At 53.5% G+C, this 14845-nt stretch overlaps 2 protein-coding genes across 5 annotated transcripts in view; both read right to left on the bottom strand.

The window, feature by feature from the left end:
• Nucleotides 1-2: 2 nt before the first annotated feature.
• CFB (complement factor B) lies at nucleotides 3-6124 on the bottom strand. Its single transcript, XM_025418258.3, has 18 exons — nucleotides 5918-6124; nucleotides 5594-5827; nucleotides 4999-5184; nucleotides 4674-4847; nucleotides 4332-4433; nucleotides 4095-4231; nucleotides 3688-3826; nucleotides 3234-3365; nucleotides 2824-2925; nucleotides 2597-2734; nucleotides 1983-2080; nucleotides 1729-1846; nucleotides 1376-1526; nucleotides 1204-1280; nucleotides 883-995; nucleotides 650-782; nucleotides 520-569; nucleotides 3-212 (listed from the first exon to the last, which is right to left on the bottom strand). The coding sequence occupies exons 1-18, from the start codon at nucleotides 5979-5981 to the stop codon at nucleotides 57-59; spliced, it is 2304 nt and encodes a 767-aa protein (XP_025274043.3). The 5' UTR covers nucleotides 5982-6124; the 3' UTR covers nucleotides 3-56.
• Nucleotides 6125-6536: 412 nt separating this feature from the next.
• C2 (complement C2) overlaps nucleotides 6537-14845 on the bottom strand; it is a 41461-nt gene continuing 33152 nt past the window's right edge. For all 4 annotated transcript variants that reach the window (XM_025418256.3, XM_025418257.3, XM_049091962.1 and 1 more), the window contains 15 exons: nucleotides 14495-14668; nucleotides 14311-14409; nucleotides 13974-14107; nucleotides 12735-12873; nucleotides 11755-11895; nucleotides 10992-11081; nucleotides 8717-8857; nucleotides 8512-8606; nucleotides 8304-8415; nucleotides 8002-8167; nucleotides 7816-7892; nucleotides 7629-7720; nucleotides 7300-7426; nucleotides 7084-7133; nucleotides 6537-6933 (listed from right to left, as the gene is read on the bottom strand). In XM_025418256.3, the coding sequence (XP_025274041.1) occupies nucleotides 6763-6933; nucleotides 7084-7133; nucleotides 7300-7426; nucleotides 7629-7720; nucleotides 7816-7892; nucleotides 8002-8167; nucleotides 8304-8415; nucleotides 8512-8606; nucleotides 8717-8857; nucleotides 10992-11081; nucleotides 11755-11895; nucleotides 12735-12873; nucleotides 13974-14107; nucleotides 14311-14409; nucleotides 14495-14668 (1808 nt within the window). In that variant the 3' untranslated portion in view covers nucleotides 6537-6762. The remainder of the gene's footprint in view (nucleotides 6934-7083; nucleotides 7134-7299; nucleotides 7427-7628; nucleotides 7721-7815; nucleotides 7893-8001; nucleotides 8168-8303; nucleotides 8416-8511; nucleotides 8607-8716; nucleotides 8858-10991; nucleotides 11082-11754; nucleotides 11896-12734; nucleotides 12874-13973; nucleotides 14108-14310; nucleotides 14410-14494; nucleotides 14669-14845) is intronic.

Here is a 14845-nt window from a genome sequence, read left to right as displayed (position 1 = left end):
GGTATTGTCGCAGCTGTTTTAATTTTATCTCATACCCCTTCCCAGCAGGGAACCCCTTACAGAAATTCCAAATCCTCATTTTTGAGTTTCTCCTTGAGCCAGGGCATCACTTGGAAGAGGTTGACGTGAAAGTCTCGGGCATGAGTAGGTACCTGCTGCCACCGCCTCCGGTCTTTGCAAACATCCACTACACCCCAGCTGATCACGCCAACCTGGAGAGGGCAAGGGGATGCCATGGATCATTTGGTAGAATTCCTTCCTTCCTAATCGCAGGAAGCTCAGCTGTTCCCAGTTACATTGGAGTTGACCTAGAAGAATTAGACTGGGGACCCAGCTCTGTACTGGTCTCCCAAGCACACGGGCCAGACACATGGACCTAAGCCAGCCATTTCAAGGAATGGTTGTAAGGAGGCAGGCTCTGCGCCTTCCCCTTTCAGGCCACATGCACGGAGCTTTCCTGCTGTAGGGTCCATGCTGACCACTTGGCATCTCCCCACAGACAGGAGAGGGGAAACTCACTTGAATGAAGCGACTCTTCTTGTGAATAATCAGAGGACCACCAGAATCACCTACAGGAGAGGAAAAGCTGTAGGGAGAGCAATTCTTGGGCTTCAGGAACATGCAGCACAACCAAAGAGCCTTTTCTCACCTTTGCAAGTATTGGGGTCAGCATAGGGATTCACCCCTCCAGTGCAAAGGAACCTGGGAGTGACCACTTCAGAGATGTCTTTGATCTTCTCATAGCCGGAGGCATACTGAGCGTCTTTCTCACAGCTGGCTTTCTATAGATGAGGCATAAAGCGTGGAGGGGAAAGGGTGAATAGAGTGTGCTCTGGAAGAACTGGGGCCTGGAGGACCTGCTTAGAGTCCCACATTCCTTACCTTGTCCCCATTCTTGATGTAGACCTCCTTCCGAACCAGCACCTTCCTCCTGTCTTTGGATAACTCTGACACAAATAGAGCTTTGATGTCCTTTGCAGGGAGCAGCTCTTCCACTGGGCAAATGGACAGACTGGGTCATTTTAGCCCTCTCCCACCCTACCCAGCCACCTCCCCATTGGCTTTGTCACTCAGCAAATGTCCCCCAACCCTTTCCTGTGAGCTAGGGACCAGGCTGGCCACAATCTGCTCTTGCAGCACCCTGTCACGCCCCACTTGTCCCCTGGTAGCATCCCCTTGTGCTGTTGTCCCTGAACATCTTACTCTGCTGCTGGCACGTGGTTGACGGCGGAAGCCTCAAAGCTTGATTTGTTGCCTGAGTGCATGGGAGGCAAATGGGCCTATGAAGGAGAGATGAGATTCAGGGAGAAGTTGGCTCTGCCCTGGGCCTGCGGCCCCACCTCACCCAAACTTCTCAGGGCTCCAGAGGGCTCACCTGAGTGTCTGATCATACTCTAGCTTCTTCTCAAGCTCAATCAGGGCCACGTCATAGTCATAAAATTCAAGAATGTCTTTTTCTTTTTTCCCATTGATGTTGTAGTTGGGGTGAACTAGGACTTCCTTTACCTCCAATTCCTTCTTCCCTCCTAAGGTAGGAAAGTGGCTATGTCGGGACGTCCCACTTCTCCATGGGCAGCCTCCTACATCTGGCCCCACATTGTGCCTAACTCCCAAGTCTTCCCCACTCCCAAGTGGCCCAGTGTGCAAGATAGTGGGCTGCTGTGAGGACGGGTGGGAGCGTGGGTTCCTGCACAGCTGAAGCTCAGGATTGATTGGCTGCTTCCTTACCCACGCTGACCTTGATTGAGTGTTTCTGATCATTCTCTGTGAAACAGTGTGCTGCTGTCAACACAAAGTACTCAGACACCACAGCCCCCATACAGGTTTCGTGTCCCTTTGAAGGGCGCTGGGAACAGAACGACAGAGGGGAAAGCTCAGCTTACCAAACCACAATCTAGTATAAACATTTTGCCCTTCCCCCGCCCCCGTTCCACCCTGACTTTGCCTCCCACAGGTCCCTGGCACCAGGACGCCTTGCTTACAGTGATGGAGATTTTGGCATGCCATGGCTGCTTGTGGTAATCAGTGCCTTTCTTGTGCTCCCAAACCATTCCACAGAGCCCCAGAGTCCGGGTTTCATCTAACAAGAAAGGAAAATGACTTTAAAATTTCTGACTACATGCTGAAAGGTAGGGTGCTTCATTTCCACATGGCAGCAGCCTTTTAAAAGGGGAGGGACATCTACGTGTTTGTGAGGAGCAGAAGCCTGTAAGGAAAGGAAAGACAGGAGTGTTTGTTTCCTTTCACTGAGGACAAGGAACTGTGGCAATAGTGAAAAGAACTTGAAAGTAAGAGATGGGAGACGTGGTGGTTGGCAGGTCAAACTTGCTAGCTTGCTGTCCCCAGGTTGTTCTCAGCCTCACTTGCCACGCGTGTAAAATGAGGAATTTAAGAAAGCTCTCTGATGTCATTCAGAGCTCGGTGATTCTAAGATCGGGAAGCAGATAGTGCCAGGAAACCAGAATATGACATAAAGAAGGAGCAGCGAGAAAGTCCTTCCAGACTGCCAGGACTTCAGGAGAAGAGGAAGTATGAGTGACCTTGGGGGACCTGGGGAGGTTCCTGACCTCTTTATAACATCCTGATCTTTTCCTACCAAGCATTTGGATGAAAACGTCTTCCAGGTTTTCCATGTCCTTGACTTTGAATACGTGTTGTTCCTTATCCTTCTTGGAAGCCAAAGCATTGATGTTCTCTTGGTTCACCAGAGGCCCAACCCCAAACACATAGACATCTGTGGGAGAAATGGGGAGAATGAGTGCCCAGGCCCCGGGAGCAAGAGCTGAGAAAGTAAGGGACTGGCTCCTGGGCAATAAGACTCACCCAGATAATCCTCCCGTGGGTTTTTGTGATCCCTCCCAATGTCCAGGAAGTTCCGGATATTGTGAATGACAGAGACCGGGTCCCCGCCCATGTTGTACAAGCCTATAGAAGAAACAGGGCCTGTGAAGGTGGGAAGCAAGTAAAGAAGGGGGTCGAGGAAGATTGGCCAGAAGTCCTGACCCATGGCTGGGGAAGCAGATTGAGGGGATGGAAGTGACAGATCCCAACAGAAGCTTAAGGATTCCTCCTTTCCTCTGTAAAGGGTCACAGGAGAGATCAGCATGCTTGGGGCCCTGAGCAGTACTCAGAGCCCCAACCATGTGACAGTCTGGTGTTGCACGTGGACCGAACAGTCCCCCACTCATATGAAAGGCTGGGGAATCTGGGGCAGGAGAAGAGTTCCTTCTGACCATCAGTCATAAGGATGATAACGTGGCGGGTGCGGTTCCAGTCTGCTGGGGGGGTCTCCCCTGGCCAGTTCATCATGCTGTATACTGCCTCCAGGGCCTTCTTGGTGTTGGTCCCGGACTTCAACATGTGATCTGGGGAAAGGGAAGCGGTCACCTTGCCTTGTTGGCTAAGTCATCCATGACCCTGAGAGGCCCGCCAACAACTGAAATCCCACATCTCTCAGGTTCTTGAGTTGCCACCCCACTGGCTTTCCTTTGGCCACAAAAGTGACCTCCTCAGCCCCCGATAGGTCCCCGGTGACCCATATTCACCAACAAGTCTGCCGTCTAACCCCAGACGCAAAGTGGTCTTCCCTGATTTCTCACGTGGTCTCCCCACAACCACCCTGAGTCTTTTGACTTCTCTGATTCCAAAGTGACCCCTCCTCCACCAGTCCCTTCCCTGACCTCTGACCTTCATAGCTGACTTGGTTGAGTATCTTTGTGACCCAGTCGGCATCGCTGCTGTTTTTGTCCCTCACTCGGACCCAGACTTTGGGGTTTGTAGCATATGTCACTAGACCATATTTTGGCTTCACCCCATAACTTGCCACCTGTGGGTTAGGGGAGCAAAGGGTCATGGCGTTGAAAGAAGACTAGGGTTGGGAGAGGTCAGCAGCTTCTCTGGGACAGGGAAGGTTTTCCTCAGAAACCCAAAGGCTCATGGGTCACCCTGAGGTTTGCCTGGGTGATGGGGTGAAAGGTCAAGAAACGACTTCAAGTAAAAAGGAGGAAGGACAGTATAGGACCAGAGGTTTTCTGAGGTTCTGCAGCCCAGAGGGGCTGGGGACACCAGGGAACTAGTTCTAGCAGGGGCCCCACCTTCTCAATGAAGTCCCGGAGACAGTTCTTGGCTCTTGTGAAGTTGCCAGCCCCGATGCTGTCTGATCCGTCCAGCACCAGGTAGATGTTCATGGAGCCCGACGGGTCCAGGACAATCTTCCTCTTTTGCTGCTCCCCTGGGTGCCACCAGAAAAACTCAGGCTCTGGCACGCAGGGTCCTCCTGCCTCTTCGTCCTCCCCTAGTTCCCTGCCTCCCTCCGTGGTCTGCACTCAAACCTGGGATGTGGCCATCCTCAGCATCCACGCCCTCTATGGTCTCAGTCAGGGACGACAGGAAGGCTTCGGCTACCTCTTCAGGGGTGTCATACATAAAGGAGTCTGGGGAGGGCAGAAAGCAGGTCACGTGTCAGGGTGGGGGGAGGGCCAGAGACACATGGACAGGGACGGGACAGTAGGTGGGTTTCGGGGCAGGAAGGGCTCCGCAGTGAGGACGTTCTAGGGGCAGGTGAAGCGAGGGGAGGAGCTGGGCTGCACTACAGGGAGAAGACAGGGCTCTGGGGTAGGGACAGGAGGATGAACGAGCGGGATCTGAACCTGAGGGCATGGGGCAAGCATCACCTTGGCAGGAAGGCTCGGTTCCACTCCAAGAGCCGCCTTCCTGGCATGTCCGCTGCTGGGAGCCACGCAGGGTGAGGCCTCGGCTGCAGTAGTAGGTGACTCTGTCTTCAAGGCGGTAGTTGATGCCCACCTTCCTTGTGCCAATGGGGATGCCCGGGTTGGGGCAGTAGCCCGCTACAGAAGCACGAGATGCGGAGGTGAGAGCCAAAGCCTGAGGCCCGGATGGCACAGGAGAGCACAGGAGTTGTGACGCCCCTTCCTCAGGCTGGAACACGGCCCCCAGGAGGGAGAGGATCCCGTCGACGGGGGAGGGGATGCTGCTCACCTCCATCATCACAGATGGCCGTCTGTCCGTCCCAGCGACCTGTGGCCTGGCAGGTGCGGTTAGCGGAGCCCCGGAGAGTAAAACCATCATAGCAGCGGAAAGAGATCTCATCACTCACATTGTAGTAGGACGCCCGGGGCCAGTAGTCCCCATTCTCAAACTCCTGTGGTCTTGGGCACCGAATTGCTTTGGGGGAGGGGGAGGACAAGCAGAAGTTACTGAGAAGTTAGGGCTGCTCTTGAGAGTCTCCCTCCGGGCCTCAGGGACCCTATCACAAAGACATAGGGTCTTTCTGGTCCCTCAGAAACCACGCCTACCCCTGACCCATGATGAGTCCTGCTTCTCCATGCTCCCCCTTTCTCAGTGTTCCTTTCACTGCCGGGGCTGCCTGGCACAGGATAAATGCTCAGTGAAGATTCGCTCCCTTCTTCCACCCCCCTCCCTTCAGTCCTCGACAGCTGCTGCACTTGCTCAGCATCCTCACCCCTCAACCTGCTTGGTCTCCACCCAACTCTCACAGCGTCCTAGGCTGGGCCTCGGCCACCACCTGCTCCATCCCTGCATCACCCCGTGCCCACCCTCACTGCCCTCCAACCTCTGCATTCTGCCTTCTTGACAACCATTTTGTCTTGGGTCTGCAGGGTGCTCCAGGACCCCGTGGATCTGCAGGTGCGAGCCTGCACGGGGTATGGGTAGAAGCCAGAGGGACACAGGTACTCCAGCGCCTGGCCCTCCTTGAGCAGTCTGAAGGAGCCACCTTTGATCTGTACTCCCTCCAGAGGGCAGGGGCCTTGGGGCCTGGCCTCAGACAATGGCGTGGCACTCCCACCTGAAGAGAAAGGCTGTTGAAGCCCAGCCTCACAAGGCCAAGGAAGGAAGCTGGGGGCAGCAGGAAGGGGGAGTGGTGACCCTCTCTTACCTCCAGACAAGAGACCCAGCACCAAGGATATAAGGCAGAGTTGAGGCATGAGAGTGCTCCCCATGGTGATGGGAGCAGGAGAGACTGGGGGTGGGGACAGGGTGGTCTATGCGGGCTGGTGCTGCCTGTCTGCTTCGCTCAGCGCCCAAGCCGAAACTTCAGACCTGAGTCTGGTTGCTGTCTCTTCCCCTGCCCCCCCACCACCTCCGGCCCTTTATGCAATCTGTTCTGGCACTGGCGGCTCACCCCGCCCACCTGACCCACACCACTTTCCGGAATGTCCAAGAGGGAGCCCTCCACCCCCACCCCGCAGAGCTGCCAGTCAAGGAAATAGAAACTGCCTAAGCCCTGCCCTTTGCTGCGGTGAACCTGGACTGACACCTTCAACACCACCTCTCAGCCCCAGTTCCTCCCCCAACAAGCCCAGACCACCCCCTTAGGGACCAAAAATAAAGGCTGGCTCACTCCCTGTCCACTCTGTCACAGAGCAGAGTCCAGCCACTGTTTGTGCGCCAGGGTCCGTGACCTGCCTCCCTGCAGTTCCTGGAATCATTCTGGCCTTCCTCCGCTCTCCCCTCCCCCCGCCCCCGGCCACCCCCCAGGTAGAGGCACAGACAGATGAGGACATTGTCGATTTTTATTAATTTCATAACTGGGTAATTCCACATGAGTGAAAGGAGAGTGAGTCAAGGAAAGGAGAGGGTGCGCCCCTGGGGATTCCCCAGCCTGGATGTGCTTCTCTGGGGTTGCCGGGAGCACAGATGGGTCATGGGTCTGAGTTCAAGGGTGCGAGACAAGACAGATGGCAGATGCTGGCAGGACAACAGAGGGATGGGTGGCCACAATTAGAGGGGTAAGAAGTTCAGGATATCCTCCAGGTGCTGCCGCAGCCAGGGCTGCAGGCGAAAGAGGTTGATGTGAAAATCTCGTGGTTCCTTGCCCTTGGGGGGCCTCTGGCGTGAGTTTTTATTACTCTTGCTACAGGGGTTGTAGAGACCCCAACTCACCAGGCCCACCTGGAAGAGGGAGAGAAATGGGGTGGGAGGCTGTCACAGCCTCAGCTCCAAGCCTCAACCTCCCCAGTTCCTTCAAAGGCCGCCCTCGTCTCCCTGCAAGGCCATGATCTTGTAACCCCATTCCTGTAAGTATCCCCCTTCTCTCCTCACCTGAAAAAACCTGTGTCTCCGCTCAAGGAAAACTGCTCCCCCAGATTCTCCTGCCAGAAGGAGGGACAAGAAATTGTCATTCTGACTCTCACCCTGCCCCCGTCGTCAGGGCAGTGCACCACTGTCTTGGCATGCATGCTGGCCGCAGGGACGGCGGTGGTCTCTCCCTCAGCCATCCAGGCTCGGGGTGGGGGTGGGGGGGTGGGAGGGACTTACCCTTGCAGGGATTGTCATCCTTCCCTGTCCCACTGCATAGGAACTGGTCTGTCACCACCTCTCGGACATCCTTCAAGTTGGGGAATATAGCTTTGTCTTGGGAAACGGCCTCAATACAGCTTGTCCACTGCAGCAGGGGCAGAGTGGGACAGAGGGATGGAATGAGCAGTCCCAGGGGCTACCTACAGTTGCTAGCCTTGGAGGGGAGGTGGCATGGGGTCAGAGGGAGAAGGCTGCCAGAGCTGGAGGAGGAAGGGACAAAGAGAGACTTTGGGGAGCTGCCACAGGGGTCCCATCCCCTCACAGCATCCCAGACCTGAGATCCTCACCTCTGTCCCTGTCTTGAGGTTAATGTTCAGTTTGTCCCCGTTCAAGGCCACAAAATGAGCAGGAATGCTCAGTTTGTTCAGAAGTTCACTTTCTGCAGTTAAGGAGAGAGGGATGTGATGCTGGTCCCTTTATGCAGCATCCAGACTCCAGACTGGAGTCCTCACGCACCTGAGGCCCAGCACTCACCATGGTCTCGGCAGGTGCTGCCTGGGGGTCTCCGCAGAGCCAGGTTGGCCGCCACCGTGCAGGGAAGGCAAATGGGCCTGGGGAGACAGACAAGAGTCACAGGAGCCCATCCTTGGTGTCCCCTCCTGTGGGACTTCCCAGAGCACTCTCCCCCAGAGGACGCCCTCTCATCCCAGACTCTAGCACCTGGCATGAGTGGACATCTTCACTTTCTGGGCCAGCTTCAATAGGGCAATGTCATCACCATAGAACTCGAGGATCCCCTGATTCTTCTTGGCAAAGACATCAAACTCCGAGGAGATCACTGCCTTCTCAATAGTGAACTCTTTGCCCCACTGGGAGTTAGGATCCCCTGGGAAAAATAAGCAGATTAGGCAGGGCCAGGGCTTCCAGGGAGGCCAGAGGCTGGGACTGCTGTTGAGAGCTCCAGCCACAGGGTCAGGAACCTAGTGTGGACCCTGCCTTACCCACAGTGACCCCCCCCTTACCTACGGTGACCCTCCACAGAGAGCTGTTCTCAGCATGGCGGAAGCAGTGAGCAGCCGTCAGCACCCACTGGTCTGAGATGAGGGCCCCCCGGCAGGTCTCCTGGCTCCTAGGCTGCAGGCAAACAGGTGTTTTTGGGGGACTGCTATGTCTCTGGCCCATTTCCTCTTCTACTTCTGGGACCCAAGTCCCTTCCCTCCTTCCCGGTACCTTAATAATAACATGCCACGGTGTCCTTTCCTGGACGGAGGCATTGGCTGACATGTTCCCTACCCCGCAGATGGTGTCTGTGAGCTGGGAAATATCTGCGGGTGTGGGAGCAGAGGGGGAAAGAGGTTTGTGAGGAGCACCATGAGTAGGTTCCCAGCCTGGACCCCTAGCCGGCTCCATTGTGAAGAGGGCAAAGCTCACTCACCCAGCATGTGCTCAAAGACCTGGTACAGAGCCTCTGTGTCTTGCAGAATGAAGGCATGTCTCTCACCATCCTTCTTCGATCCCAATTCATTCAGTTCTCTCCAGTCCACATCCAGCTTGCCCACCCCAATGGCATAGATGTCTGATGGGGAGAAGGAAATCACCAGAATCTTGTGGCTGAGGAGCTACCCTGCGAGACAGGGAATTATCATTTGGAACTCACTGGGTCCTACAAAGCCCTAAATGAGCTGGACCCCACCCTCTACTACCTGTCTGGCCTCAATTCCCGACACTCTACACCCTTCACTCCCTGCCATATAACCTCCTTGAAGTTCCTCAAATTTGCAGGCGTGCTCCCAACCCAGGCCTTTCACACACGCGGTGCCTCTGCCTGGTTGACTCTTGCCCAGACTGCCCACACGGCTCACTTTCTTAACTTTTGAAGTCTTTTTTTTTTTTTTTAAAGATTTTATTTATTTTTTCATGAGAGACACAGAGGCAGAGACACAGGCAGAGGGAGAAGCAGGCTCCATGCAGGGAGCCCGATGTGGGACTCAATCCCGGGACCCCGGGATCACACCCTGAGGCGAAGGCAGACACGCCTCAACCACTGAGCTACCCAGGCGTCCCACCTTTTCAAATCTTGACTCAAATGCTACTATCTCAGTGAGGCCTTGCCTGGGATCCTTGTCTAAAACTGCTATGCCTTGGCCAATTCTGTTCCCTTTCTGTTCCATTTTATACCTTGTCCCAGGGCACCATCCACCACGCCATATGGGGTCCTTATTTATCTTGTTTCATGCCCAAAGTGGGCACAACTGTGCCTTCAAAAGGAAATGTTCAAGTCCTCACCCCCAGGACCTGTGAGGGTGACCCTATTTGGAAATAGGGTCTTTGCTGATACCTTGATCTTGGATTTCTAGCCTCCTGAATGTGAAACCATGAGTTTCTGTTGTTTTAAATCACCCTAGATTGTATGATCTGTGGCAGTGTCCCTAGGAGACTAATGCAATGCCCTTCCAGAATGACAACCCCAGAGAGAGGCATTTTTGTTCATTTTCTGCACAGCCATATCCTTAGAATGATGCCCAGGAGAGACTTCCAAATGTACTTAAGGACATTTATGATTGAATAAAGAGCCTATGAGCGAGCTTGGAGGCAATACTTCAGATCTAGTTCCTCTGTAAGGTACAGGCTCCGAGAGGGGGGTCTGGAGCCATCTCTTCCCACCGGAGAACCTGGGCCCACATGACCATTCACATCCTGCCTCCAAGAGAGAACAGGTAGCAGTCAGAACTGCCCGGGGTGGCCGCAGCGTCCGGGCTTCTCCTGTGCTTTGCACCCCTCGTGGCCCCTTCCGGCTCCCGGAGGACCCTGAGTGGTGTGCAAAGAGTGAGATGCTCAGGCAGATGGGGGGCAGACAATGCTTTCCTCAGGTGGCAGTGTCGCCCCCCGCAGGCCAGAAGCAGTCACAGTGGGAGTTGGACAATTAGGTTCTGCATGTTTTCTATGACTATGTCCCTTTAGTACCTGCTTTTTTTAATAAGGTATTCTAAAATGGTGTTTTAACCCTAGCCCAGTGATGCTAAGGAGTTAGCGGGGAGAGTTTGGCCTTCCCCTTCCCTAGGCCAGAGTCTTAAAAAGGAATCCACTTGCTCCTGAGGGGAGGGTGGAGTTGGGGCCATGAAGAGAAGGCCCAAGGGGAAAGTGAAACTTGGAGGTTCAAGAGCAACTGTCCCTACTTACACAGAGCACTTTTCTCTAAAATTCTTTTCTGGTCAAAGATCAATGCTATTTGCATTTAGTCTGAACCCCGAGGAATTGTTCCTTTAAAGGCGGCAACTGCCAAAGCCTTAGTTGGTTATCCATACCGCTAAAGGAGGAAACGCCAGGGACGGTCCCTACAAGGAGAGTCCAGGCCCTTCCTCCCTGGAGTTTCAAGGCCATGATGATGGCAGCAGCCGCTCACATACACTGTTCCATACACTGTTCCTCTGCACCAGGAGATATCTGAGTATTTGCCCCTATGGGCCTCTGAGGTGAGTCCTAGCATCGTCCCCTGTAGCAAAGGCAGAAACCAGCCCCGGCCACAGCCAACAAAAGAAACCAAGGCTGCAACCACAGGCAGTTTGACACCAGACTCGAGCATGACTCAGCTGCCTTCACACAGAACAACACAGCCTGGGGTCTCGCTGGAAATGAAGGCAAGCTGCCCACTCCAGCCTGCACCCACCGCAGGGGCAGCACATCTGGGGGTGGGGGAGGGAGAGGCTCACCCAGATAGTCGCTCCTCTGCTGGTTGATGTTCAAGATCTCTTTGATATTGTCAACAGCCAGCTTGGGAGAGCCACCCATGTTAGACTTTCCTAGAATGGAGGGAAAAGAATTGTCCATCTGGGGAATATATCTGGACTCTCCACAGCTCCAGAGGAGTGGGCAGGCATCCAGCTGGGAACCTTAACATTTATCGCTTCCCATGTGAGTTTCAAGATATGTTATTTGGCGAAATTCTCGACATTCCAGGCACCGGGCCAGGAGCTTCATAAACTTTATCTCATTTAATTCTCATGAAACCTCAGGTAGTGTGGGTATCCTCATTTTATAGGCAAGAAAACCAAGTTCTGAGGGGCTATGTAATTTGGACACAATCGAGAAATAAATGACATAGCCCAGCTCCACTCCACGTCCACCTTTCCATCCATGCGCCTTGACATCCCTGCCCCAAAGCCATGCCTCCCCATCTAGCTGACTCTAGGCAACCTTGCGGTAGTAACCATAACTGATATCTGTAATCACAAAGCACTTCTACACAAACTATCTCGGTTGCTCTCCATAAAAATTGTGTCAGGAAAGGAGGGTGGTTATGATCATCGTTATCGTTGTTGTTATCCCATTGACATCATCAACACTATCTCGACTTTACAAATGAGAAACTGAGGCCCAGAGTGGCAGAGGGAGAATCAACATGCAGGTCTTCCGACCCTACACTGGTGGTCCTTCCACTGTGCCAGACTCACTTGCAGAGGCAACAATACCCACCATCTGTCAGAAGGATGATGGCGTGTCGGATTTCCTGCCAGGCCGCCGTCTTCATTCCGAGGCGATCCATCTGGTTATTCATCATGATATGGACACTATTTAAAGCTGCATAGGTGTTTGTCCCGGTTCCATTTTCATGGTCTGGAATATGTGAAGAGGAAGGATTCTCTAGAAATGCCCCCACCTACCACCTAGGAGAAAGGAATTACCCTATTCTCCCAACCATTGGAAATACATTTATCAACTGGCTTGATAAATCCAGACCTTCTCTATCCAGATAGAGATTTGGCATCATTGCCTGTTCAAACATTAAAAGTCTTTTCCTTTAGAAATGTTCACTGCAGCGTTGCCTGGGTGGCTAAGGTGGTTGAGCATCTGACTCTTGGTTTCAGCTCAGGTCATGATCTCAGGTTCATGGGATAGAGCCCTGCATTGGGCTGCATGCTCAGCAAGTAGTCTGCTTGGGATTCTCTCTTTCCCTCTCCCTCTGTTCCTCCGCCCCCTCCCTCTGTCTCTCTCTCTAATTAACAAATATACCCTTTAAACAAAAAGAAGAAGTAATGCCCACTGAAGGCCACTCTAAAGCCTCGAGATTCAAAGATGGGGTTCCCAAAGAAATTGTTACAGCCACCTGCTAGCTGTCACCCAGGCAGCTTGACAATGGCATGGAGAGACTACGGTGTTGAGCCAAGAAAGCCACATGGTTCTGGCATCAGGAGAGAACCAAAGACCAGCACAATGCATTTGGGTGGGTAGCATTTTAGAGTAAGCCATGAGCTGGTGGGAGCTGGGATTCCCCTGACATGAACCTGAACTGGAAGCCACCTCCCCCAGAGGAACATGAGTTCCAGAGTCTTGGGACTAGAATGCCACCAAAGGACTCACTCTCTCTCTCTAACTTGTCCAAAATCTGTGCGGGCACAGGGAGCTCATTGTCCCTTGACCCCTGCCTCATCGCCTTCATTTGATGACACCCATACCTTTATAGTTGACCTTGTTCAGGCTGTTGATCACTTCAGTCGCATCCCGGGAGTTGTCATTCAGAACAGACATGATGATTTTGGGCTTGGATGCAAAGGTGATGATGGCGACACTAACATTGATCTCAAAGCTGAAGATCTGAGAAGGGCAAGTGAGAGGCAGCATTAGAGGCCCTGAAACCGAAGGAGAGAGAATAAGAGAGCAAACCAAGGGTCCCAGAGGAGGCAGAGAGCCTGGGCCAAGACTTACAGAGGTCAGGGCCACCAGTAGTCACTAAGAGACTGCTGCTCGCAGGGAGCCAGGAAACCGACGTTTGTTAGCCAGGCACTCTGTTTGATAGGCTCACTCGCTCCCATTGTATGCCCACATCAATTCTGTGAGGGGGCGAGATGGCCCCTGTTTTATAGATGAGGACACTGAGGCCTGTTGTGCGAGGCGGAGGTCAAATTTGAACCTGTCCACGCGAATCTGAGGCACATCTCTAGCTGGCGTGTTGTGCAGCCTCACGGCTTAGTGGTTACTGTTAGTCTTAGGAGAGACTTCAAGGAGCCTAAAAGTTGCCTTCTTTAAAATGTAACTGAGAAGAAAAACACATATATCTACATAAACTATTGTGAAAAGTGTAATTACTGAGCAAAGCGCTGGCAAGGAATCTAAACTAGTGACTTCCAAACTCTCCTGTTCATGCATGTCATTAGTAAAAACACATGGAGGTATATGTATTTATAAAACTAAACTCCTATTTATAAGGTGCATCGCTATTCAAATGTATTATACACCTTTTAAACACAAAAAATTAGAATTTTTAATGGAAAGTATTAAATATTAATTTGTTGATTTAATTTAACTTAAAACTATTCAACAAGGATGCCAGTAGTAATCTGTCACACCCTAGTGGATCATTTTGTATATTCTCCTGTGGAGACCACCGCTCTAGATGATGGGTGCCTGGGAAACAGGACCTCAGCCTGTTCATCTTTGGTGTGCCCCAGCACCCAGCACCCAGCACCCAGCACCCAGCATGGTGCCTGACACATACAAGGTGCCCCAGGACTGTTTGTGGGATGAAAAATGGGATCTTATAAATGGAATCCATGATTCCTGCATGGCATGCACTTAATCTGGGAGGACTTTTTGGAGGAGGTGGGCTGTGAGTGCAGTTCTGAGGAAGGGAAGGAACCAGAGAGAGACAGCGAGAGTAGGAAGGGCCTCCTGTGCACAGGCCCCTATTCCCTGACCCTGTCCACCATGAGAATGGCGCTCTCCTTGAAGACGTGAAAGTCTTCTTCCTTCACACTCTGAGAGGCATCCAGGAGCAGGTAGAGGTTCAGGTGACCAGAACGCTGGATTTGGATTTTACGGCCCAGGTTCTCTGGGAGAAACGTAGAAGGGGCAAATTCACATCTTCCTCTTGCCTTCCCCATACTCCTTCCCTCTTGCCAGGGGTAGGCCTCCCTGCCCCCCTCCGAGCAGTTCAGCCCCACTGAGCCTTGCCAAAGCCCCAGCATCCTCTGCAGAGTCTGCTCCTCCCCGTCCCAGGCCCAGCACCCTGCTGCCCCTACTTCAAGCATTTACCTCTTTTCTTCTGGGTGGGGTTGGTAGCTCCAAGCAGGTGAGACAACGAAGCACCCAGGGCGGGAGCCACATCCTCAGGAAAGTCGTAAGAGTAGGTCTCTGTGGGAATAGACACTGGGGTCGGCCAGGGTCAGGGGTGGGGTGCCCGGGAGTCCCTGGAGGGTCAAGGCGGCTGGCTACTCACGGCGGCATATGGGCTCCGTCCCACTCCAGACCCCATCGCTCTGACACTCCCGCTCCGCAGACCCCGTCAACACCAGATTTGAGGAGCAGCGGTAGCTGACTTTATCCCCAAGGCCGAAGCGGGACCCCATCCGCACGGCACCCACCGGGATGCCCGGGTTGGGGCAGTGGCCAGCTGGGAGTGAACACACAAAGATGGCAGTGAGCGGGACACCCTTACCCACCCTGTCCCTCTAGCTCTTCCTCCTCCCCAGGCCCGTGGAGCCTCTGCGGGCCATCTGGCCTCCCCCTTGGGAGACACCACCACCGTGCTTCCCAAGGAAAGCCCATCCCAGAGCCCACGGAAGGTGCT

The sequence above is a fragment of the Canis lupus genome, chromosome 12, assembly GCF_003254725.2.
Source record: "Canis lupus dingo isolate Sandy chromosome 12, ASM325472v2, whole genome shotgun sequence".
In the NCBI taxonomy this organism is placed as follows: Eukaryota; Metazoa; Chordata; class Mammalia; order Carnivora; family Canidae; genus Canis; species Canis lupus.
Note: the sequence above shows the minus strand (reverse complement) of the source record. Positions and strands in the feature narration are given on the sequence as shown.

Coding starts and splice junctions, on each gene's coding strand:
- CFB (XM_025418258.3), bottom strand. CDS start 5,981: ATGGGGAGCACTCTCATGCCTCAACTCTGCCTTATATCCTTGGTGCTG. Junction 1,847..1,982: donor ATGCCAAAATCTCCATCACT/GTAAGCAAGGCG, acceptor TTCTGTTCCCAG/CGCCCTTCAAAGGGACACGA. Junction 570..649: donor TGACCCCAATACTTGCAAAG/GTGAGAAAAGGC, acceptor CCTCTCCTGTAG/GTGATTCTGGTGGTCCTCTG.